General features: G+C 41.0%; 2 protein-coding genes across 6 annotated transcripts in view; one reads left to right on the forward strand and one right to left on the reverse strand.

Moving 5' to 3' along the window:
• Nucleotides 1–1,329, reverse strand: part of XPNPEP3 (X-prolyl aminopeptidase 3) — a 30,879-nt gene extending 29,550 nt beyond the window's left edge. For all 5 annotated transcript variants that reach the window (XR_008822217.1, XR_008822216.1, XR_008822218.1 and 2 more), the window contains exon 1: nucleotides 931–1,329. Coding sequence is in view for 1 of the 5 variants with exons in the window: in XM_056341304.1 (XP_056197279.1) it covers nucleotides 931–991 (61 nt within the window). In the remaining 4 variants the exon portion in view is untranslated. The remainder of the gene's footprint in view (nucleotides 1–930) is intronic.
• Nucleotides 1,330–1,415: 86 nt separating this feature from the next.
• Nucleotides 1,416–25,146, forward strand: ST13 (ST13 Hsp70 interacting protein). The gene is made up of 12 exons (XM_056341306.1): nucleotides 1,416–1,615; nucleotides 6,567–6,624; nucleotides 8,565–8,634; nucleotides 8,738–8,808; nucleotides 9,319–9,385; nucleotides 9,961–10,045; nucleotides 12,118–12,228; nucleotides 13,617–13,719; nucleotides 17,003–17,119; nucleotides 17,808–17,871; nucleotides 19,064–19,164; nucleotides 23,344–25,146. Exons 1-12 carry the CDS (start codon nucleotides 1,506–1,508, stop codon nucleotides 23,470–23,472), a joined length of 1,086 nt encoding a protein of 361 aa, XP_056197281.1. The 5' UTR covers nucleotides 1,416–1,505; the 3' UTR covers nucleotides 23,473–25,146.
• The last annotated feature ends 352 nt before the right edge of the window (nucleotides 25,147–25,498 follow it).

Below are 25,498 nucleotides of genomic sequence, written 5' to 3' on the forward strand. Positions count from 1 at the left end.
ACTAAATGTCACAAACTTTACTACTTTGGAATTTGCAGTCACAGCCTTTTGCAGCTAAAAATTGCTTGTGCCTAGATGCAAATCATCAGACACATGGAAGGAGACAGTAATCAGTTTCCTAACATCTACCAGCTGATGTTTTGGAAACTGGTTCTCTTTTATGTCACTTGACATGCGACTACTACAAAAATCAACTCATGCTGCTGTAGCACAGCACTGGATTTTTAGAACAAATAATAATCAACTCTTCACTAGCATAAGCAAGCACAGCAGCAGCAGAACAGCTGTGGGCCTTTCAGCAAGGCCGAGACTCAAAGAGACTTATAGCAAAACATGCAGACCACGGATTTTCTGTGGGAGCCAGTATGGCTAGCTGCTAATTGAAGATTACTTATGCATGACAGGTGAGAGTCATAACATGAAGCGTTCGCTGTGTAATGACTGACTGGAGTAACAGTCTAGGAGGCTGAGGCAGTGCAATGGGATTTCGGCTTTTTTGGGTTGTCTAAAATAAAGTGTTCTCCGTTCCTCTCCACGTACAGAGGAGACAAGCAGGATAGCTCGCAACGAGACAGGAGAACACAGCAACTATGAAATAAAGCAGTGTTTTAAAGACAGCGAGAAGCTTTCCACATCGGTGCTTTATTTGTCAAGTAATAAGCCGTTCTTCCCACGGATACAACGCGGCTGGGGCTACAGCTTCGCTGCCGGGAGCGCCGCCTCCCGCACGCCCCGCGGAACGGTTGCCCAGGCCCGTTAAGCCCAGCTGGGCCGGGACAGAAGGAAGGCCCTAAGCGGCGGCAGCGCTGAGCGTGGCCCCGGCGGCGTTACCGGAGCCCCGAGGGCGGAGGCCGGGCAGGGCCCTGCTGCACCGAGTGCGGCTGCACCGGCAGAGCGGAGTAAGGCACGTGGGGGGAGAAGGACTCTGACCTGAGAAGCCGCGCCAGCCCCTCAGCGCCGCGCCAAGCCTGCGGGCCGAGAGGCGCGACATGTCCGAGGGACGCGGCTACCGCGGCGCCCGACCGGCCGCCTGCCCGCGCCCCCGTCAGGCCCAGGCGCCCCTGCGCCGGCCCAGCCCGCGCATGGCCGGGCCTTCCCCGCCGCGGCGCCGCGCTCTGACACCATCAGCGAGCGCGGCCGCCGCCGCCAATGATCGTCGCCTGAGGCGCCCGCCGCGCCCGCCTGTGCCGCCCGGCCGGCAGGCGTGAGGGGGAGCCAGGGCCACGGCGGGATCCCGGCAGCGCAGGGCGAGGAGGGGTGGGCGGCGATACGAAACAGGGAGCGATGCCGCACCAGGCGTGACTCGGCGGCCACCTCCGCTTCTAGAACGTTCCCGCCGCTGCGCGGCGGCAGGGCGGGGTCAGTCCCTGGGGCGGGCGGGGTCCGGCGGGCGGGGGGTGGGGCCTCGGGGGGGCGGGACGGGCTGGAAGCTTCGTCGGCGCCGCGCGGCGGTAGGGCAGGGGAGCGAGCGAGGTTGAGCGCCGCCGCTTCCCCGCCGTTGCGCTATGGACTCGCGCAAGCTGAGCGAGCTGCGGGCCTTCGTCAGGCTCTGCAAGCAGAACCCGGGCCTGCTGCACACCGAGGAGCTGGCCTTCCTCCGCGAGTGGGTGGAGAGGTGGGTCACGGGCCGCGCCGCCGCTGAGGTGGCCGTGAGAGGAGGTGGGGGGGGGGGGGGGGAGGGGTTGTCTGGCGCGGGACGCGGTAGGGGGGAGGGGGCGGGCCTTGCCGGCGGGGGAGGGGGGTGGCAGGCTCGTGCCGGCGCACGGCCCCGCCGCGTGGCCGGGAAGGGGGCCGGGGGCGCCCGCTGCGCGTCCCGCCCGGTGCTGCCCGGCGGGTCCCGGCCTGGGGCCGGTTCCGCGCGCTGCGGCCTCCCCTCCCTCCTCCCCTCCCTCCTTCCTTTCCCGCCGGAGGCCGCCCCGGGGTTACGGCTCCGGCGTTAAAAAAGACTTGGGGCGGGGGGGAGTGTTGTTTGGTTGGTTGGTTTGTTTTTAAACTCTGGCTGTTCCCGTTGCAAAAGCTTGCCCTCGGCCGTCTCAGAGGCTCAGCTTTCCAGGCTGGAAAGCCCCACAGTAGTATTTACCGAGCTAATTCTCGCATTATGCAGCAGAGTTGGCTAGCCTGTCATAAAGGGAGCCGAGTTTGTGGGGAGGTGAGTTATATCCTGGTACCCAAAAGCATGAAATACGTGACAGTTGAACAGGCGGGACGGTTCCTGGCCAAAATGTGTTTTGCCTCTTGGAAGTTTCACGTATCGAGTAGTTGAAATGTCGCTCCCCTGCGGGGCACCTCAAGCATCTGCTATTCACGCTGCACATAGCTTTCTGTGCACTTGCGGCCTGTCGTAGCAGATGCTACTCAATATGAAAACACCCTTGGGCTCTATCCTGAGCACCCAGAAGCAGCCGGTTGGAAGGGCTGAGGTCCTTTGCTGGCAGCGAACCCACAGAACCCCTGTATTCAGCTAGGGTACCCCTGCTCAGCTTCCATAGCTACAACCCTCGCTACTCTAAAGAGCGCTGAGAAATGAAGAAAGTCCTTGTAGATACAACTTTTATGAAAGGGGAAGTTAAAAGATTTTTATCTAGTGACAAACTGGGATTTGTTTTAGAAAATTTGCTTTAAACTTCAATCTAAAAGTATTTAAACTGTACTTTTGGTTGTATAGTACTCATAATCGGTTGAAAAACTAGTGGGGCTTTGTGTCCATATATATAGACACATAAAAGTAAGGCATTTCACAGTATGTCATATAATGGAAATGGCTACACTGAACTTAGTTTGGCTTTTTTTGCAGTGATGTTTAGACTTTTTATGCATCTGAATATTAGCATGGTTGTAAACCACAGCTATTTAACTTTGCTTTGTTGTGCAGGACAAGTAGTAGCTGTGCATAACTCCTCCTGCCTAGGAAGGAGATGCATGTCTATTTTACTCTACTGCAAGTCTTTAGTTCCTTTCGCTTGTGTGAAAGACTTATGTGCCTCACCCTAGGTAACTGCCATTCTTGTGTTGCATAATTCTGGAGGTGTGAACAGAGTATTGGGAGGGAGAGGAAGAACACTGACTTCTTTTGGCCAAAGAAAGCATTAGGGAATGGAAGGTGATAATCTGATTGCTAACTTTTTCCATGTTAATGGGGAGGGCTCTGATTTCCAGATTGTAAGTTTTAGAGTTTGTATTTGGTTAATAGAAGGATGCTTGTATTATAGAGTAGGTTTTGAACTGCTGAGTGTTTTTTCCATGTAAAACCTTCACTGGATATCTTTATCTCAGAAGTTAAAAAATACTTCAAAGTAGAACCTTCTATAGTACTCAAGTTTTCTGGTTTTCCTCACATATTTGAGGCAAATATTTGGGTACGTTATACACTTGGATATTTGGGGTGGTAGCCAAATGATTTTTCATGTCAAGCTGTCTGGAAGTCTGGTGGGTTCCCCTCTGCCCTTCCATAAGAGTGCTGTTTGCAGTAGGACTACTAAGTGCATTTATAGGGCCTTCTCATTCTTCGGAAACTACTTGAAACTTAGCATGGCCTGGATTCAGGTGGAAATAAACTCACTGAGTCCTATATCTCTGTCAGCCTTACTTGTATTAATCTGAAAGACACAAGTTTAGCCACCAAGGTAATGTTGTGAGTGAATACAGAATAATGGCTAATGATACTGAAATCTGTCATTAAACTTTTCAGTTAAATTTCTGATGATTTTATTTTTCTTAATGCTAATGATTCTAACTCAAATGATGCTGACTGCTCATAAAGCCAGAATGGGATGCTTTATTTCTGACTTGCTGTTAATATTGCATCAGAAACCTTGTCTTAGCTATTTTCGTGCACTTGTTATGTTCTAACCTTTATTTTATCTAGCTGTTGTATTTAGTTTTTATATAGATAGTGTCTGTATAGAAAGCATACACTAGTTTGGAAAAGTACATTATGTTTGGAAAGTGTTTTGACATTCCATTTAGTCATGCCTGGTTTTTCATAATTGCAGAAAAATATAAATATTTTGAATTGTTACAAAATAAGTCATTAAAGGGAACGTTTTTCAGATGAACAAAGAAACAATAGCAGTCCTTAAAATTAAGCAGAGAATCCCTAATTGATGAATAGGGCTTTTTGCCTTCTGTTGTTTTGTTCAGATAGATCTTGACCCTTTTGAATTCATGGTAATCGGTTTCTAAAGATAATTTTGCTGTCAGTATGAAAGTGGATGCAGAATAACAATTGCAGTTATACCAACAAGTAATAAAAGCAGCACTTCTCATCACTCTGATGAATGGAAGTATGGAGTCATTGTTGCAATAGAGTCCTGACAGCTCCCAAGAGTTGTTCCTGGAGTTGCACGGCTCTGTTCTAGCACAAAGCTTTATTTGAAAGTCTTTTTGTGTGTGCATGTGCACTGTTTATACTGCTCAGTGCCTGCCTTTTCCTACAAGAGTGTCTCATGTATCTGTATGCCATTCAGGTTAAATATATTGGAAACTTTGCATATATCCTTGCTGTGCTTTTAGTTGTTGTAATCAAATACTGGTTTAAGGGATTTTAGAATAACTTGCTTTTTAATTGTTCTGGGATTGTAACTCCAGTTTTAACAGAGGATAGCTGGATAGTAAAAATATTTTCAAGAGCTAGGGTTGAAACTGTTTAGCCTTGGCAGTTCATGAAATAGCATATTATAAAATGTGCATATATATTAGTTAAACATATCTCATAGACTGTTCTAAGTTTGGATAGTTTTGGGGAGGATGTGAGGAGGGCAGAGGAGATTTTAGTTGTTTCAGCCTTGAGATAATTCAAGGTATTTGATTCCTATGATATTTTTTTTTCTTTTTTCTCCTTGCTTGAGCTGTTTTTAAGTACATGATTGGAAGCTGGGAATGTTGCTGACTTTTTTTGAGTTAGAGGGTTGTTGGTCTCTTTTCAGTAAGTCAGGCTTTGAAAGAATCTTACTGTTAAAGAAAGAAAAACCCCAACGTTTTCAACAAGCATTACTTGTGATCATTGTGTTACCCTGGATATGAGCTATTAGCACTGCTAAAATGCTTCAGAATTTGTAGTTGCCTTTGTGCAGAAGAAAAGTTCCAAGGCTTTCCTAGACAGTCCCTATAGTCCTAGAGAAAATTATCTGATGTTTACAGACTGGTAGAGAATTATGTGCCCTGTTGTCAGCCTAGGAGGGTAAAAATTTAGGAGGATCAGTTACTACATGTACTGCGTGTTTTGTCTAGCTCTGTAACAATTTATCAGACTGCAGTTGTTTAGTCCTTGCAGTACAGCTTAGATTAAGTAGTAATGTCAACATTCCAAGGACACATGTAGATTTTTGAAATGGCTTCAGAAGATGCAGGTTTTTGTAACTTGTGGTATGTTTTTGTGGCAGTTTATCCCTGTAAGCTAGAGGTAGTGTAGTGCTGTTTCCTTGCCTTTTGCTGCAGGGCTTTGTTCCAGGACCTGTCAATCCTGCCACTTGCTCTTCCCTCTTCTACTCTTTCTCCCCCAATTCACCCTTGTCCTGTCTTGCCGCATCCAGCTTTTTTTTTAGCCAGTTTAGAGCCTGACTGTGAGATGGTGCTGGCGACGGGAGGAAGGAACGAGGGGAGAATGGAACTGCAGCAGCTTGACTTAAGCTGTAGGATCTCATCCTTAGGGTATAGTTTTAAGTTGCACTAATTTCTGAAAGTAATATCTGCAGAGAGTCCTGCCCACTTCCTTTTCCTCTCCCCTGCATCACACCTGACCAGTTGTGTGGGGCCCCAAGGAGTTAGTCAAGGCTGCTGACTTGATAGAAATGGGTTTTTCCCTGTGAGGTGTGTATGGCCAGAGCAATTGAAAACTATCAGTACATGGGAATGCGGGGCAGAGGATGTATGGGAACGGTCGTCCTTGTGGCAGCCTGCCTTTAGGGATGATTAGATGTTACATGAAACAGCTGGAGAATTCAGCCTATGCTTATTTCTGGCTGCTAACCAAAGTCGATATAATATAGAAGTTTATTCTATATTGAAAGAATGCTGTCTATACAGAGAAAGCTCCTTATATGTAGCTAAGGAAAAGCGTGAATATTGCAATATATAAAAGAAATGAATTTTTTTTCAGTGCATCAGTTTTTTAATTGCATAAGCATTTTAGGCCACTATAGTTCTCTTAACTTGTTTTACTTCTGTTCCAAAAATAATTCTAGTTTTAGTAATATCTATAATATTTTGTTTTGACTTATGTTTTAAGTTACATGGTAAGGAGAAAACCCATTTGAGCCAGGGAGGTAGCTTCTCCTTGTGAGAAAGGGTGGGTGGATGGGTGATATGTCATGTGCATGAGTACAGGGCACTGGAGTTGTAGGTGAAGGAAGCCAACAGACACAATGTGCATTATATTACACTGAGAAAAATGTGGTGGATGTGTGCTTTTTATTTGCTGATTTTACAGTGAATTGGATCATCATGTTTTGTGTCACAACAAAAACCTGAGATTATCAGCAGGATTTGAATCTATGTAATATATGTCAGTATTTTGATAATCTTACTGTTCTGGTGTTTTGTTTTTTTTTCTCTCTTTTGCTAAAAAGTATGGGAGGCACAATACCACCTGCTCCAGCCACTGCCTCCACAGAGGAGACAAGTAAGGTAAGATATGAAGAATTTATCATTGAAAAATAACATTTGGACTCTGCAAAAATTACTGAGAAGAAGGAAAACTGCTGTCAATTTTCACTCCAATAGGGTGGGTGAATACAGTAGGGTGAGTGAGTATGGTAGTTCGGTCTGAAGCCTGCACATTGTACATGTCTTGTTACAGATGGCTTCCTAGTTTATTGCAAGTGTTATTATGCTCCATTTCCCTAATCCTGAATGCCTGATGTTCTGTGCAATGCAAATGCCAAACCAAGTCTTGATTATTTTTTTTAATGTTCTTGTTGTCTGTTTATATACCTCTTCTGTAGTTATTAGTGGGTAAAATTATAATATTTGTATGAGAAGAAATATTAGTGAGCACAATGGGTAACAAAGTGAACAGTCGAACTATCAACTATTTAAGGAAGTATTGTGGAAGAGTTGTGGGTTTTTTTTGTTGATTTGTTTTAAGGGAGGTAATAAATTTGGCTTATAGATATTAATAGCAGGATTTTCCCAAGCTTGAAATTCTTTTGGGAAAAAGTAGAATCTTCTTTTTTTTTTTTTTTTTTTTTTTTTTTTTTTTTGGCATTTAACAAGACAGTGGATGCTGTTAGTTTGTTAATTAGAATTGTATGGAGGGATTGTGTGTATGTAGTGAGTATAGTCTGAGACACTGACTATGAAAACAAGCTCCTTATGTCTGTGATAAAGCAGGATGTGCTGCTAAGTTGTGGGATCCAGAGGAAATTAGCAATGCACTTAGAAGTTGATAGGAAAACATTTGAAAAAACATTCTAAGTACGCACAAGTGGCAAAGATTTATGACCTTGGCAAATAGAAACAGTATTTTAATCATTGTCACCAGCTTACTGTTCCCTGCTAAAGATCTTAGCCTAACAGTATTAGATTGAGAGAATTTTTGATCCAGGGGCTGTGTGAGGGAAGGCAGGAAGATTGGAAAGGTTGGTTAGTATTCATTGCAAAACTGGTTCTTAATTGGTTGTTATCATAGAATCTTAGAATCATTTAGGTTGGAAAAGACCTTTGAGATCATCAAGTCTAGCTGTTAACCCAGGACTGCCGAGTCCACCACCAAATCATGTCCCTAGGTACTGCATCTATGCTTTTTTTTTTTTTTTTTAATACTTACAGGGATGGTGATTCCACTGTCTCCCTGGTCAGCCTGTTCTAATGCTTGACCACCCTTTCAGCGAAGAAGTTTTTCCTAATACGCAATCTAAACCTCCCCTGGCATAACTTGAGGCTGTTTCCTGTTGTCCTGGTGCTAGTTGTCTGGGAGAAGAAATTTATCCCCACCTGCTTACAGCCTCCTTTCAGGTAGTTGTAGAGAGCAGTAAGATCCCTCTTGAGTCTCCTCTTCTCCAGACTAAACTCCAGTTCGTTCCCTCAGCCACTACTTGTTCTCCAGACCCTTCACCAGCTTTGTTGCCCTTCTCTAAACATGCTTCAGCACCTCTACGTCCCTCTTGAAGTGAGGGGCCCAAAACTGAACATGGGATTCAAGGTGTGGCCTCACCAGTGCCAAGTATAGGGGGACAATCACTTCCCTTGTCCTGCTGGCCACACTACTTTGGATGCGAGCCAGGATGCTGTTGGTCATCTTGGCCACCTGGGCACACTGCTGCCTCATGTTCAGTATTAATATTTATGGTTTATCTGGATTATTTGATTTTGAAGGCAAGGCTGTACCAATAATGGTAGTACATGAGTCAAAATTTGGGCTCTGAATTATTTGTATGTATGACAGACTTAATCTGAGAGGAGGAAGGAAGGAGTTTTGTGTCTTAAAAATAAAACAGTTTAGCCATTAGAGGGACCTGATGCTTTGAAGGTGAATTTTGGATTTTCTGGTGCATTGTTATTTATTAGAGTGGGAACAGAATGTCAGTCAGAAATAATGTATGCTTTCAAATACATTTCTCTTTCAGGGCAAAGCAGAAGAACAGCCAGAGGAGCCAGTTAAATCACCTGAACCAGAAAGTGAAGAGAGTGACTTAGGTGGGGAAAATACATTACTTTATCACGCTTCACCAATTTGAACATGATACCGGAAATTCTGTTTGTGGATGGAGCTTAATCTTGCTTTTTGTTTTTCCCCCAGAAATTGACAATGAGGGAGTGATTGAACCAGACAATGATGACCCTCAAGAAATGGGAGATGAAAACGTGGAGGTAAGCACGGTATTTTCAGCGTCTATGGCAGCAGGAAACATAGGGGGGAGGTTTAAAGTTTAGTCAAGGACAGCAGCTGAGGAGGGATGAATACTGTATAGCTAGGTAGCCAGCTGTTGCTTTGGTTCTTTTTCTCCTAAATGGAAGACTTACTGGCTTAAAACCAGTCTGTCCTTACTCAAGGTTAGATTCCATCAAAAAGTTCAGAAAACACCAAAATAGTTTATCAAAATACCCATGAAGATTAGATACATGGAAATCTGCCATTATTTAGCTTATCGTCAGAGCATTTTCTGGCTAAAAATAATGGTGGCCAATGTCTCCAAAGCTGAACGTGAAGTTTTGTTTTGTTTTTTGAACTATGATGTCAATGCGAATTAAAAACAAGGTTCTGGAATTAGAAAACTGGAGCTCCCTCCTTTGATCCTATCATGGCATGGTAGTTCTGGCCTGGACTCTACAACTTCTGGATTTTGTGTGGTTTTCTTTTTTTTTTTTTTTTTCCCTCAGGTAACTGAAGAGATGATGGATCAAGCTAACGAGAAGAAGACTGAAGCAATAAATGCTCTAAGTGAAGGTGATGAATTGGATTTTAGTACGTTATTCAAGGACATAAGGTTGATTCTCCTTTTAAAAGAAAAAAGAAGAAATTCTCTTGGACCGTTTTGAATGCTTTCAAGGAAGAGAAAATGTGCTTCCTGTTGGTTACCCAAAACTATCTAGAACATGAAAGCTTCTCTAAGTACTGTCTTCCCAATGTAGCTATAATTTTGGGCAGGGATGAGGTGAATGAGGTACTGTAGCATCTTAATTACAAAGTGATAGTTATAGTACTTCCCTGCATATTGCTATTGGTGTCTCTAGTGGTTTGTCTTAATGCAGTGAAAAGCTGTGTAATAAAGAGGTGACTTGCTGTTTGATTGCATACAAAGTTAAATGTACAAACTTCACTGGGAAAAGTCTTTTCTCTCAAGCATTAATGTTGGAGTTTGTACTTCAGTAACATAGCAAGAAGGAGAAATTTATTTTCCTTTGTTGACCATGGTCCACTTAAAAAGTGCCTAGGGAGGTAACACCTTGTAAGGCAGTTTTGGTAATTCGGGTGTATTTTCATTGCATAATAATTGAAACCTTACTGGTACTCATCTTCAGGTGAACTTCAGAAAGCTGTTGACTTGTTCACAGATGCTATCAAGCTGAATCCTTGTTTGGCCATCTTGTACGCCAAGAGGGCAAGGTTAGTCACTATAAAATAGTGATTTATGTTTCTGCCTGTTCTGTTATTTTGCTTAAGGAACCTAAATGTAATGGCAACTTGAGGATCTGTGTAAACTTAAACAGCATCAGGAAAAGAGAAAAGTACACTTCATGCATTTTTCTCATTTATGTGATTAACCAGGTTTGCTGAAGCAACCATATAAAGAATCCTGTTAGTAAAGTAACAGAATGATGTTCCAAAATGCATTGTGGTGATACGGCGTTTGGTGTGTTGGTTTAGAGTAATGCTGGATACACACACCTGTAAAGTCTGGTTTATTCTGAGATTAAGATGATTGAAATCATGTCCTCTTTAAATGCAAAGTTAATTGTGGATCATGTGAATTCTCTCCCTGTTGTACCTGCTAAATTAAATCCGTCACTGTGAAGTAGACTTGTTTCCATTAAACAGTCCTGCGTTTGAACAGGGCACACCTAATTCTCAACTCATTCAGTACACACCTTACTGCTAATTACATCTACCAGACTGCAGATAATGCATTGGGAATACAGTCAGATTCAGTATGTGGTAGCCCTGACTTCGTAACACACAAACTTACGTTCCTAATTCTTGAGGAAGGCTGGGTAAGTACGGGTTGCAGAAGCAGTTCCCACAAGTGTGGGTTTTTTTCTCCTTTTACACAAAACCCCCAATAACCATGGATGATTTGATAGTTTAGTGGATCTTTTCCATAGCAAGGTATAATTCAAAGAAATGTTCAACATATGATGACTTTCAATGGGATTAATTAGTGTCCTTTAACTGTTCCGTTCTAGTACCTCTTAACTGGTACATGTCTTGCTGCTTTTTCCTTTTCATATCAAGGTTTTTGCATGTAACACCACTTGTGTACCTTAATACCCTGTTGCCAGCTCAGTAGTAGTTTGGGGTTTTTTAATGTCTTACAGTGCCATATTTTCTCAGAACTGGGATTAACAATAATAAATAAAAAGTGTTAGGAGAAGTTTAAAAGTTGCCTCAATTTGGTCTATTGTAGAAATAAGCAAACAGTGTATTAGGATATTGTAAAACTTGCCGTGTAACAGCAGTGCTGATTAAATGCTGAGTAATCCACCTCTCTGGTGGGCTTGGGTTTTGATTCTGGTGGGTTTGGAGGCTGGGGGTTTTGTGCAACCAGCGGCATTGGAGTGTCTCATTGGTGAGATGTAGGTTTGAGACAGTTTCCTGACACTGCTCACCTGTTTCTAGAAGAGAATGTGTAACTTCCTGCTCGCCTTATAACAAGCCTTAATGATGAAGTTACAGGCATTCTAATCACTGATGAATTATTTTCAAGTTGTAAATTGTTTCAATTGTTTCAGGATGTAAAAGGGCAGAAATTCTGACTTGGAATTTCTTGAATATCAAATACTTTTGCCAATGCATGAATGTTTCTTTTAGTGTTTCCTTCGGAGACTTTTAATTTGAGATGCCTGAACCTCCTGAAGTACTGCACTACTAGTTAATGTGATATGCTCGGGTAGTGTAGCAGTTACTTCACTAAACTGACAAAGAATTGGGGCTACTTGCTGTGTTTGTGTTTTGTTTTGCCTCTTAATTTTGGTGGCTCATCTCCTATCTCCTTTTGTAGTTCCTGATGTTTCTAGCTGTTGATCCTTGTAGCCTGTATGATAACTCATGCTTTTTTTGTCTTACTGTTTTAAAGACTATGTAATACGGCATGCATAATATTACTTTTGTTTTGTTCAAATTGCTAGTTGCCATTGGTTGTAGACTCCAAACACACTGGAATTGAGCTGTCTTTGCATTTATATATCCTTTCCTAAAGGATACTAAAGTTATTCTTGCTGGCAAAGCTTGAGTCTGAACAATGAATGCTTTTGCTTCTTTCTAATGATTCACCTGCAAAAGCATGGAGGAGGGGGACAACTACATTTCAGTGACTTCATTATCACTGCAAGATCTTTTTGAACTCTGCTCTTCAAATGCATTATCTCACTAGCTTGCCTCTTAGTCATCCAAAATTATTTCCAGCTTAAGTTAGTAACTTGGTATTTCAATATGTACAATAAATGTTCTTGTTCCCACAGTGTTTTTGTGAAACTACAGAAGCCAAATGCTGCCATTAGAGATTGTGACAGAGCCATCAAGATTAATCCTGACTCGGCACAGACCTACAAATGGAGGGGGAAAGCACATAGGTAATGAACTGCACCTGTACTTGATAATCTCTTTACTTATCTGGGGGGGAAACAGGTTTTTTTATGCATTCTCTCCTTGTCTGTGTCTCTGAACTGTCTATCTTGTACCTGGAACAGTAGCAGTGAGCCAAGAAACTATGGCTTACAGGAAAGAAAGGGTGTTGGTGACTTATAGCAATTTATGAGTAGTCCTTCTGGAACACTTTTTCCCTCTTTTTTTTTTTTTTTTTTTAAAAAACTAACTTCTAATGGCTTACTGCTGTTCTGAATAGCATTTTCTAATCATTTGTGAAAGATCATGAGTTCTAGGACTGTGTGGTTTATTTGTGCAGAGGTCTTTTGTTTTCCTTTAGTTCAGTTTTTATTTACTAACCTATAATTCTTAAACATTTCTTTGCTGCCCTTATTCCATTAGATACTAGGGCTCTCTTGCATAGTAAATTAAGGGAACAAATTTCCCTTTGATACCTTGAAGGTATCAAATACCTTTGATATTTGATTAAGCAAAGAGTGCAGTTATTTAAAAAGGCATTAAGCCAGTGTGCATCCCCCCCCAGCTGTAGTTAAACATTCTTCTAAATTACAATAAATCTGACAGAAAAAGTGTGACCTTCCTTATGGTCTGTATAAAAGTGGTAGGTTTTGCAAATAGAACTTAGCCCCTTTTTTTTTTTTTTTTTTTTTTCTTTTTAAACAGCGTTCAGAGAGTAGTTTGTTAATGTCTGCAGTTCAAATAAATGCCATGGAGTCTTAAGAGTGAGAATACTGGAGCATATTTTGTTTTATTACCTCTGTCTAAGCAGAAGTGCTTTGACCATTTAAGAATCCTACCATTTGATTCAACTTTTACTATCAAGAGTTTGTATAAAATTAATAGTTAAGTGTGCACAGTAACTTGTATGACCTCTTCAACTAAGACATGCTGCATCCAGTTAGCTAGGACATTTGAGTGCTGAGTAAAGAGGGTCCACTTACGATTGAGGTAGTGGTGGTATAGACTTGTACAGAACACTGAATGTGTAGTTTTGCACTGAACGTGTGCCTTACTGATGTGCTTCATGTGTTTAGGTGGGGTACCTTCTCCCTGTTACACCCTTCTTGTTTATAGCAAACAATGATACTGTCTGATGGGGGGGAGGGGGGCGGGCATTGTTACTGCAATCAAAAGTTATTGTAAGGATATAAACCAAGCTAGTATCCTCTAATGGCATTATAGTATGCAGGTTACAGAAAACACCATGATTATTAAACTTCTGTAAGTCCATATAGCTGCACGTAAAAATACTGAATGCTGCATGGTTGTAAATATGTTGGAGAAGTTTGAGTTTGCTTTTTATAGGCATTCTATTTTCTTTTTTCTTCTGAATGTTCATGTTTTTGGAATTCAGACTTCTAGGTCACTGGGAGGAGGCCGCTCGTGATCTTGCATTAGCTTGTAAACTGGATTATGATGAAGAGGCTAGCGCCATGCTGAAGGAGGTGCAACCAAGAGTAAGTGGGGAGGCATAATGGAGGTCCTTCCTCTGTTTCTTTGAGTGACACTGCTGCCTTCAAATTCTCCCGATATACATTGTCTTGTGGGAATGTTTGTGTGTCATCTGACACTTCAGACTGAGTTTATAAATACTTCTGTCTTCAGTCACGGCTGTTTATGGCTCTGTGTAGAGAAACTGAGTCTCTGGGGCTGGGCATGCAACCAAACTATGAAATAGTATGTTCCTTCTAAAAATCTTAACAGAAGAATCTGAAGCGGTCGAAGTTTGCCAGGCATTTTAGAATCTAGACTAAAAACATTCAGAAGAGAAGAGAACACTGATAATGAATTTTTCAAGATGTTTTTTAATTAAAATTTTATCCTAACCACATTTTACAAAGGGAGCATTCTTTGCTGTGATTTGTACTTTCATTAGTCTACCCCATGAGGGCAGAGTAACCTCAGTGAGACAGGTTTTCAGCTTTTCTCAAGTGATTGACCCCAGCATTCATCTAAGAAAGGATTTCTGTGTAACAAATATAAGACTGTTGATAGCAGGCTTTCTTTTTTATCTGTTTGTGTGTTCCATTAAAGTGGTTGACAGACCACAGATTGCAGCTGTTGCATTGTATTTGGTTTACATGGCAAGGCTGGGGGGAGCTAGAGACTGCAGAGCTGGCCTCTTGTAAGAAGAGACACGTGGCTGCCCCTGTGGCAGATGGAGCTGGTTCCAGCTGGCTCCAAAACAGACCCGCTGCTGGCCAAAGCTGAGCCAGTTGGTGATGCTGGTGGTGCTTCTGTGATAAGATACTTAAGGAAAGAATTAACAAAGGCAGCACAACAGCTGTGAGAGAAAGGTGAGTAAAGACAATAAAAAAAAAAAAAAAAAGAGAGAGGTAAACCTGCAGGCACCAGGATCACTGAAAAGGGGAAGGGGGTGTGCCGGGCATGGGAGCAGAGATTCCTCTGCAGCCCATGGAAGAGACCATGGTTAAGGAGGTTGTTCCCCTTGAGCCCATGGGGGTCTGCAGTGGAGCAGATATCCACCCTGCAGACCATGGAGGACCCCATGTCAGAGCAAGTGGATGTGCCCTGAAGGAAGCTGCAGGCCACGGAGAGTCTATGCTGGAACAGGTTCCTGGTAGCAGCTGCAGCCCGTGGGGGACCCATGCTGGAACAGTCTTGTTTAAGGACCGTACCCTGCGGGGAGGACCCATGCTGGATTAGTTCTTAAAGAACTGCAGCCTGTGGGAAGGACCCACACTTGAGCAGTTTGTGAAAGACACTATCCTGTGTGGGGACCCCGTGCTGGAGCAGGAAAAAAGTGTGAGGAGGAAGGAGTGGCAGAGGTGCGGTGGTATGAGCTGACCACAGCCCACAGCCCCCTGTGTCATTCAGGGGCGGGGGAGGAGGTGGAAGGGTGGGGAACAAAGGAGTGAAGTTGAGCTTTGGGAAGAAGAGGAGTAGCAGGAAGGTGGCTTTAGTTTTGTCTTAGTGTGTCTTCATCCTACTCTGTTTTTAATTGGCAATAAATAAATTAATCTTCCCCATGTTGAGTCTTTTGCCTATGATGGTAGTGGATGAGCGATCTCTCTGCCTTTATCTCAAGCCAGGAACTTCTCTATCTTATTTTCTTGCCCTGTCCTGTTGAGGAGGGGGAGTGAGAGAGTGGCTTTGTGAGCATCTGGCAGCCAGCCAAGCTCAACTTCGCACATGCATATACATTCCTTTGTTTAGTAAGTTCAGCTTTCAGTTTTCCTACCATGTCTTTGTAGAAGATGCTGTCTCCAGCAAAACAACAATGGACACAGTCTTACAGTTTACTAGTCTTCTGTGTTGAAGACTATTGACCTGTGGTAAATGGAATTAAGTCTCAGGTCTGAACCTATTTTATAAGAGGTATACTTAGTGATTGGCTGAGGGAGCCTTGTATTTCCCAGTTAACCTGCTGATGCACAGAAGCAGCCGAGTATCTGTGATACACTGAAGAGTAGTTGCCAACTGTGTTAGAATTTGTGTATGTAGCTCTAGGAAAAATACATGGGTGAGTTTTTATCTTTAATAAGTGAAGATGAATCCTTCTAATTTACTCACTTCCAGATTTCCTCACACTCTTTAGTTTGTAGCACTTTCAGCTGAAAGACTGTGTCAAATTGTAAAAATGCTTAGTTGATTTTAAGAAATACTTAGAAACAATGAAAATCAAAACTTCGGAAACTTAATGTTTCATTTAAAAAAAAAAAAAAAAAGGCAAAACCAAAAACACCTTTCTTTTGATGAACTATTGAATGGCCATGACATCAGGTTCTGATAACGCATACTGTGTTCAACATCAGTCAGTTCTCTGCTGCAGTGTGTTTTCTCTGGCAGATGTACTTTAAGAACGATGTGGTATGGAATTGTCTCCTAGCTAAAATAAGTTTTATCGAAACTTCAGTACTTTACTTCTTCGTTCATGGAGTATTGTGAAAGAGTAGGAGAACATCCACTGTAGTAATGGTTAGCATCCCTGTTCTTGAACCTTGATTTTGCTATATTTTTTGTTACAGGGTAATCATCATACACAATTTGTGGAACTATGAACCATTTTTTGCAGTGGCATAGGAGGACATTCTGGTTTCAGGAAAGCAGTGCTACAGTTAGTGCTCTGTTGTTACAATGAGCCCACAGTGAGGAGCCTTGGGGAGTTTGTTGGTAATTACTCTCTTCTGCAGGGGCTGTAGATGCGATAGACTTGAGAAAAAGCTAATAATAGGAAGCAAACTTCCTCTCCAACAGCCCTTTCTTGGTTTGGTTCACGAATTCTTCGGTCTGTTTACATCTAGCTGTATGTGTTGCAAAGGCACCTGGTACAGCAATAACACTAGCCAAAATAAGTGTGTGTGCAGGGGGAAGTGTATTTCCTGTTGCTGTGCCAGTGAAAATTCCATTTTCCAGGCAGTTGCCAGGTTTAGCTGTGCAGAAATTAATATTTCAGCATAAAAGCACGAAGGGATGTGGAATAACAAAGTGTTTTAAGTTCTCACTATGGTGCAAGTCCCAGAGCTCTACAGCAAAAGGAGTATACTAGAGTGTGTGTGCTGATGAATCCAGTTAGGGCTGAGTAGACATGAATAACTGATTGCCATAGAGAGGAAGTAGCAAATGGCTCCTAAAACAAAGGGGCTTTTAGGATGTGATGTCAGATCTTACTTTTAAGAACTGGTAAAAGCAGATTGTTACGCTTACATGTATTTTTTTATTGAAATACGTTGTGAATGTTAGGAATGTATATGAAATCTTGGTATTCTATTGGAACAGGCCCAGAAGATTGCAGAACATCGCCGAAAATATGAGCGGAAGCGTGAAGAAAAGGAAATCAAGGAAAGAATGGAAAGAGTGAAGAAGGCACGGGAGGAGCATGAGAGAGCACAAAGGGTAAATACTTAGGGTTTAATATTTCTTAATTTGGAGAGTGCCATTTTCGTTAAAATGAATGGCAGAGAAGAATTACTTTCATTTTAAGTCTTATAATTAAGTTTTAGAAAGTCAGTTTCTGTCTTGGTTACTTGACCAATAATGAAATCTGGGGAAGAGGGCATTGTGCTGCATCTGCTTTTATTGTTTAAGACAAAAACAGGCTCCGAAATATCTACTAATGCTGTATTTAATACGTCATTTATTGTATGACTGTTACAGAATAGTTTTCACTTAAAGTACTTATGTCTCCTGAAGTGGGAGGTTTTAAATTCGGGATGATACTTTGCTTCTCTTCCTCATTTCCTGACACAGTTTGCTTGCTTTTTCTTCATGCTTTACTGATATATTTTAAGATATTGGGGGTGGGCGTTATTTCTAAAAATGTAAATTGAGGAGCTAAAACAAATCATACTGTTCATATTCAGTAAAAATACACTCTGCATAACTTGTATCCTCTGTAGTATGTTTTTGTAGATACAGCTATTTCTTGCCAGTGATTTTGTACATTTGTTTATTGTGATAAACCTACCTACCTGAAACAGTGTCAGCTGTTTGTTTGGGTTTTTTTCTCCTAAAACCAGTTGAGCAGTAGAAAACAGGCTGCAGTTCCATTGCTTTGTGTGGAATGATGTGCTTTCATCTGCAGGAGGAAGAAGCAAGACGACAGGCAGGAGGAGCTCAGTTTGGTGGTTTCCCAGGTGGCTTCCCAGGTATTTTATTTTTAAGCACCAATACTTGACGTAGGGGTTACTATTGTTTCCATGTGGAGCATTATAACCACTGTTTTTGTAGCATTTGGTCTCAAGACAGAGGGGAATATATTTATGAAGTTTAAAACTTGCTTACAAATAACTCCTTGAGCACTAGTGGAAAGAGGAATGGATTCTCCTTAAAGAGGATTGATCCTAGGTAGCAACTAGAGGGAAGACAGAATTAATAATGATGGATAGCAAAATGAAAAGATTTAGGTCTGAGAAAACAAAGATGCAGTATTTGCTTAATAATATGTGCTTAAAAACTTAGTATTAAAACATTTTCTAAATTACCCAGGGTGCCTTGGACCCATTCTACTTAAGAACAATCATTTTCAAGTTGAGAATTTGGATAGAATATTAGGGATATCTGGTTGCAAGCTATTGTTAAACAGAATAGTTTCTCAAAGGAGCTAGTGCAGTTTACCTTATAAAGAAGCTGTCCTTGAACAGTTCTGTGAAAATCAGGCTTTTGATGTTATTTTTGAGTACATTAAATTGGTGAGAAACAAGAGTTAGTAAGTACTAATGCTCTTGAAGATTGAGATGTAGTTGAGGTAGGCTGCATGAGCTCTCCAGCTAGATCAGTTTGTCAGGGGAGCCAAACAGAAACCGTATCTACCCCGTTCAGCGCAGCTGGGGTAGCTGCTAATTAAGGATTGAAAAACAAAAGCTCAGGCTTCACTTCAGGGATTTTTTTTTTATGGTGCTTTTCCTGGTGGTACAATTTTTTCGAACCTAAAGTTCCTGACAAACACAGAATGTGTGTGGGACGTACTACTACTGGTCTGCGTTTGCCCTGAATTGCTCACCCCAGGCATTCAAACTCTTTGTGTTTCTGGGCTTGAGACCTACCTGATTTAAGTTGATCAGAAAAATAACTGCATTTGCGTACAAGGTGCTAGAGCCTAACACTCATTATAAGCCTCCTAGTCAATTGTGTTAAAAAAATGGATGAGATAAGGTGCAGGTGTTCACAGAAAGAAAAGGTGAAGGCCTTGCTTTCCATTCAGTGGGTCAGCTGCAGCGTTATGAAAGATATGATATTAGAGGTGTGGCAAAGGAAGTACATCTTGGTCTCTCAGTGAGCCTCCTGTATAGATGAATTAAATATTTTTCATCATGGGTTCTTCTTGTCTTGGGTTTTCAGGTGGATTTCCTGGGGCTATGCCTGGAGGTATGCCAGGAATGGCAGGTATGCCTGGTATAAATGAGATTCTCAGTGATCCAGAAGTCCTTGCAGCCATGCAGGTGAGTATTTGTTAAAACCAAACCTAAATGTTCTGAACAAGGGCAGAACAGTGCCTGTGAGCTAAGGGAAGGAAGAACCTTCTGGATAGCAGTGGGATGCTTGCTTATTTCTGTTGTGAAATGATCTCATTGTGTGTGTGTGGCAACTGGCTGGCTGAAATCAGTGCTAGCTGTTTTTCAAACTGATGGGAGCTTAAATACGCCCCTACCCCTGCCCCATACTCACCTATGAAAGGCAAAACTATGTGGTATGTACAGTTCTTCATCTCTGAATGGTTATTGTCCACGTGGTATAATTCAGTTGCTCCTCTTTTGAATGCACACACATCATGGCGTTTGTTGAAATACAATATATTACAATAATACTGAAATGTGAATTGCCTTTCTCTTAGGGGATTAAGTGTTTGGGTTTTGCCACAGGCAGAGTAGTATCAAAATATTTCTGCATCTAGCACTTTCTAAATTCACATTCAGAAAGCTTACTTCCCCACTGGGCTTGATTAATTGCTCAATATCATAACTACTTTTACATGAGAGAAGTATTCCAGCAGATTAAATAAAACATATCTGACATTAGTTTTAGGTGCAGGTGGGCTAGAAAAACCTGAGCTATATGGTTATATTTGTGTGCTAACATGATCAAATATCAAAGTGTCTTGTTAGTTTTTCTGGATTGCTGTGGTTAAACTAGTTGCATCTTGTTCTCAGCTCATTGGACAGCTATGATCCCTATCAAATTAAAAGTATCACAAAGGACCGTTATTTGGTATGCCCTGAAATCACAAAAAAGACATCACTTTCCATGCTAAAGTTCATGGCTTCCCTTAGTGGTTGCAGGTGTTTGGAAACAGACCGTTACTTAGTTTGTCATGGTCAGCAACATTGACCTGCATGCAAACCTTCCAAAAAAACCTCATGACTTGTAGTTGTATTCTATTACATGGCTAATTTATGCTGTAATACAGGAGTTTCAAATTAGAGTTGCTGAGAACAGCTTTGAGGTGCAGTTAAATATTAAGCACTTGCCACATGCCTTTAAGAAGACTGCACTGTGTGCTGATTATATATGTGCCAACATATTGTAGGACTCTATTGCAAGAATGTGTGATGATGGTGCTTTCTGATAATGCAGGCAGGCTTTAACATGTAGGACCTGTCAGCAAAGCCTTGAGTCTCTTGCTGACCTCTTTGTACAAACTTTACATCTGGATATGACTTACTCAGCGTTTCACATATGTCTGCACTGCTGCCTTTTCCCAAAATGTCCAGCTGACTACACTCTGGTCCTCTCTGAATTGGCAGTATAAGCTCTAGTCTTAGAAGACAGTACTTTCTACTACTTGGCCTCTGCTCAGTGCAGCTGTGGAATATATTGATGGATAATGGTAGCTGGCAGCTATTATGCAGGTTATCTGAGGTGTCATGAAAAAGTCTGTAGATAACTGAATCACGCAAGTATCTCCCAAATTGCTAAATTTCAGATAATTATTTAAACTGATAGTATGTAGAGGCTTTTCATAGTGAGGAGTTATGGCTGAAACTGGAATATTCTGAGAGTAAGGACCTTTTCAATCTATAGACTTGGTAACTTGTCTCATCATCTTTGAGACTACTCTGCAGGAGCTAATGTTGAAATAAGCCTTAGTCTGTTAACATCTCAGTAAACCTTATAACTGTGTGTGCCTGAACACAAGCTAGATTAAACTCGTTACGCTGTCAAATTCAGCTTGTCTTCTGTAGAAGCAACCAAAGAATCAGATACGGCTGCCTATGGACATGTTTATAGAAGTTATTGCTCATCATTGGAGTAAGGATAAGGATCTCTGTAAACCAGTATAAAAAACTTTCTTAATGAAGATTTATGGTTCCCTTACCTGAAAATTTACTGTTTTCAGGATATTTCCTTTTTTTTTTTTTTAATTATGGTTGATACTAGTCTTCTATGCACAAAAGACTCAAATTGTCAAAACCTCTGTTGTATTCCTTTTTTATGGCTTCTTAACAGTAGCCTTTTGCAGTGGTTTCTAACACATGTTATTTTAGCTTATTTGCCCCTAAGCCTTTTAGTTTCCAGAAGAATTGGCTGAAATTTTTGTGTGTTGTGTTTCTCTTATTTTACTGTTTTGTCTGTCTGGGGGGTTCTGTAGTACTTCCTCTCTTGCATGTGTAACTGCTTTCTCAGGAGACAACGTGACATTTGTTTTGGAGAGCTGTCATGTGTTAATTGTAAGGTGTTTTTTTTCAAAAGGAGTGATGTCTACGATGAACCTACATATTCCTTATTTGATATGTAGTCATATGTTAGACCCAGATTTCCACCAAAATTTATAAGTTGGAAAAAAGAATAATTTTTCCTTTAAGTATTTTTTCATCCTTCTGCAACTAGAGACTAGAGCATTAGAAAATGAAATGTTTCACTATACTTACATAATTACTTCCTTTTGCTTACGTGGTGGTTCCTGTTCCACCTTGTGTACTAAATATTTCCCTGTGGAAATGTTGATATCCTCAGTCTTAAACTTTATTCTGGTAATATTGCTCATCAGTGTGAAATCTTGCATGTGTTAAATGCTTTTATAAACAGTTTAAGGTTGTGGGCTTCCAGGGAGTTGCACAAGTACAGAATAATTTACTTGCTGTTAATTTATAGAACCGTAAAACATGTAGCATAAAATTAGATATTTAACATTTATTTAGGTGTGCTTTGACACAAACCAGTAACTAGGCTTCGTCAGCTTTGCCAGATTTGTATACAGGTGAAAACATGATTTAACAACATGACACAATCTTTATAGTCAAATGCCTTATTTTGAAATCAGAAATACAAGAAGTTTCAGATTGTGAAATTCTTCCTTTTCTTCTTTGCATAGGAATCCTGTAAAGTGGAGAAAATATACGTAATGTCTGTTTTCTGAACTTCAGCATCTTATTCTTAATAGACTTTGCAGGTTCCCTTTTATGAGGGAGACAAAACCCTTGTAAATCCTTCTAACAAAATATTAGACTTTATTCTTGGTTCCCAGCGTGTATAAAACGTGATTGAACCGTGTGGGTCATTTCAGTGGAGTGCACACCTACCAGATGCAATTTTGAATCAGACTTGTTAAGCAGCTTTTGTCTGTGTCTGATGCTATATTAGATACAGACAGGTCTGAGGACACCAGTTGGCTTTTGATGGTTTCCAAAGAATACATCTGTGGTAGCAATGGGCTGCAAGTCTGGGGCAGACTGTCCTGTGAAACTACTTCGATGTGCTAGAAAGAACAGCAGATGAAGCTACAGCTGATGCAGACGATTTGTATTGGATATCATAAACGACTTGCATTTTAGCTGAATTAAAACCTGAATCTTTGCAGAAGTTTTTAATGAAAACCTTTTTCCAAGCTGAGATGTAAAATTGGGCTATACAGATTAATTAAAGGGCAATGTTCAACACAGACACATGTGAAATGAGTAAAATCAGTTTTAGTTCAATGCAGGCCAAAAGTATACTAGAAATACACAAAAAAGTATTAATGCTTCTGATACTAAATAGAGAAGATGATGATGTTACTTTTTTGACACTGCCTTTGATATATACATTCACATATACATTAACTGCAACACAGTAGTGTGATGAAGAGATAACAAGGTTTTCTTCCAAGTGTGATTTCTCAGAGGAGGTGGGGAATGACTGAGAATTAGATGCATTTTTAAAAGCCAAACATTGCCACGTAAATTTGCTCACAGCCCAGCAGGTAGAAGTGTCTGCAGCTGGAAGGAAGAGGGGTGAAAGGGATGAGTAGCAGCTGTTGCTCAGAGGAGCATTACCCTGTCATGGGTGCTACACACATAGAGCTCCTGTCTCCTTCAAAATGCATTTGAGAATGCCTGAATAGAAATAATCCAGTAGGTGGGGCTCTGTGATGGCTCCTGTTCTGGGAAAAATAACTCTTATCCTACCCCCTTCTCACGCATTGAGCTATTGCTGTAACAAGTTCAGTAATGACTCTGGTGTTTCTGATGCAGTGTTAACAACGTGCATTACATCATTGGGTTCTCTTTAGAGACCTTTTGCCCAAAACTAATGTACTTGTCATGTTAAAAGCAAGACTAGATGTATGTGTTGGAACCGCATAACCACTCACTTTTGCAGACTTGTTTTATAAATGTCCTAATTTTTTGCTTTTTGTCCCGCAGGATCCAGAAGTTATGGTTGCATTCCAAGATGTTGCCCAGAACCCAGCAAATATGTCCAAGTACCAGAACAATCCCAAGGTCATGAATCTCATCAGTAAATTGTCTGCCAAATTTGGCAGTAAACCATAAAATCCTTGGTTCTTTAAAAACCATACCTGAATGGGAAGGATTGGATTTGGCTAACCAGTGTTGCAATAAAACAAACCATTGTACCTCTGATCTTGAGAGAAACGGGGTGTTGCTAAGAGAACTGCTCTCTAGCCCCAAGCGTTGGCTTTATTCAATGATTGATTTATAGCACTCAAATTACAGTCAGATGGCCTAGTTTCAACCATCCCTCCTTGTCTAATAGTTGCAACCTTTTATTGTATTAGACAGTTTCCTTTGAACGCTCCTCTAAGAAATTGTAGTATTTCAGGAGTGTAAGATAAAAACCTGCTGTTGTGTTGTTTTGGGTATTTTTTTAAATATAATTATTATTATTATTCTCAGTGAGCAAAGAGGAAGGAAATTTAACAGTTGAAGTCTGTCTTAGTTCCCTTAGGACAGAAAAGTGGGCCTAGTCACAAATAGCAACGGTGGGACAAGTCTGAAGAATTAACTAGATAAAAGAATTGTCTGCAAATACAACTCCTTTTTTTCGTTTTTTTAAATGGGTGACTGATTTTGTATAGCTATTAAAATTACCAGTATAACCGTGCTAGCTAGTTACACACTGGAACTTCTGGCAGTACTGCAAATAATGTGTTATTTTGATCACCACAACTGTACAAAGGTACAGTCCTATCCTTTGCACAACCTGGCATGAAGTACATATTGCAGAGGCCACAGTGGTTTTGTTACTTGCTCAGTTCTTGTCCAGCACCTTTATGTAACATTTTATTTATCAGTCTGGGTATGGGAGAGCAGCTTACTGTCTGTGCTTGTGCTCTTGTCCTTTCCCAGTTGGCAGGTCCTCCGCTGGTTGCACTCGCCCTTCCTTAGGGCCGTGCTTACCAGGTTTCATCTTTTTGGAAACTTTAGGGAAGGAATCTTGTTCCCATCACTACCTCTGTTCCACTGAATGCAAGCCATCCAGAACACGTAAATGCAGAGTTACAAATCAGTGAAGGGGAGAATACCCAACAAAATTGCAGCTCTGGGTTCATAGTCTGTTTTGAGTCCTTATGTGCTTAACTGATTAAAATTTCTTGGCCAAAGTCCTGCTGTCTCTGTAGCGGTGATGACTCTTTCTTCACCACATACTTTGTCTTCCATCTTTTCTTGTATCCTTTTCTTTAAAAAAAAAAAAAAGAAAGAAAGAAAAAGAAAAAAAAAAAGCAGTTGTCGGTTTCATACTTCCATGTTTTTGAGATTGGTGATACGGAGGAAAAGGTAACTGGAGCAGAACCGTTATTCTAACACTTGTGGATTAACAGCATGGGTATTCTTACAGCAGTGTCTGTGCTTATGATGTTCAGTTGATTTGTCTACCACTAAAGACAGTTGTTGCTTCTGTTTGTCTCAGCTAAAACCTTATCTTTCTGTGGAAAAATTACCATAGTTACCTGTTCACCATCTGAGTGTCAACATTTGTGTTACTCTTTTGTAATTCTGTATCTTAAGCCATAACTGATGTTACCATTTTAAAATAAATCTGCATTGGTATAGGAACTGAACAGCAGTTGCAAAAAATAAATCCCCAAATGCTTTTTCTCATACTAATGACCCGGCAGAATGAAATGTGAATCTTTTTGCTTGAGAAATATAGTTCTGAATACTTCTCTCAGCCTTTAAAAATAAAGTATGGTTTTGAAAAATAAAGCTTTTTGGGTTTGTGTAACTTTCTGATAAAATCTATTTTGCTTAAATGGAATGTGGAAGTGCTTTAATTAAACTGTATATATAAACTTGTGGTTTAAATTGCAACTAAATGCTTAAGGGCTTGTCTTCATGACAAAATGAACTGAAGTTACAACTTGAGTGTTGCTGCGTGCTTGGCTTTTGGTCATGCTCTTGATCTCCTGTTCCCAAGAGGAGATACTTGGAGTAGGCCACCCCTCAGTATAGGCTGAAACTCTACTTCTTCATTCAAGCTGTTGTGTATGTGCTTTGCATGAATTAGAGTATCTAGGATACAGATTTATTCCCTACAGTTTCCTGTTACTCCATCTTG

Source organism: Falco biarmicus, chromosome 5 (genome assembly GCF_023638135.1).
Source record: "Falco biarmicus isolate bFalBia1 chromosome 5, bFalBia1.pri, whole genome shotgun sequence".
Lineage (NCBI taxonomy): Eukaryota > Metazoa > Chordata > Aves > Falconiformes > Falconidae > Falco > Falco biarmicus.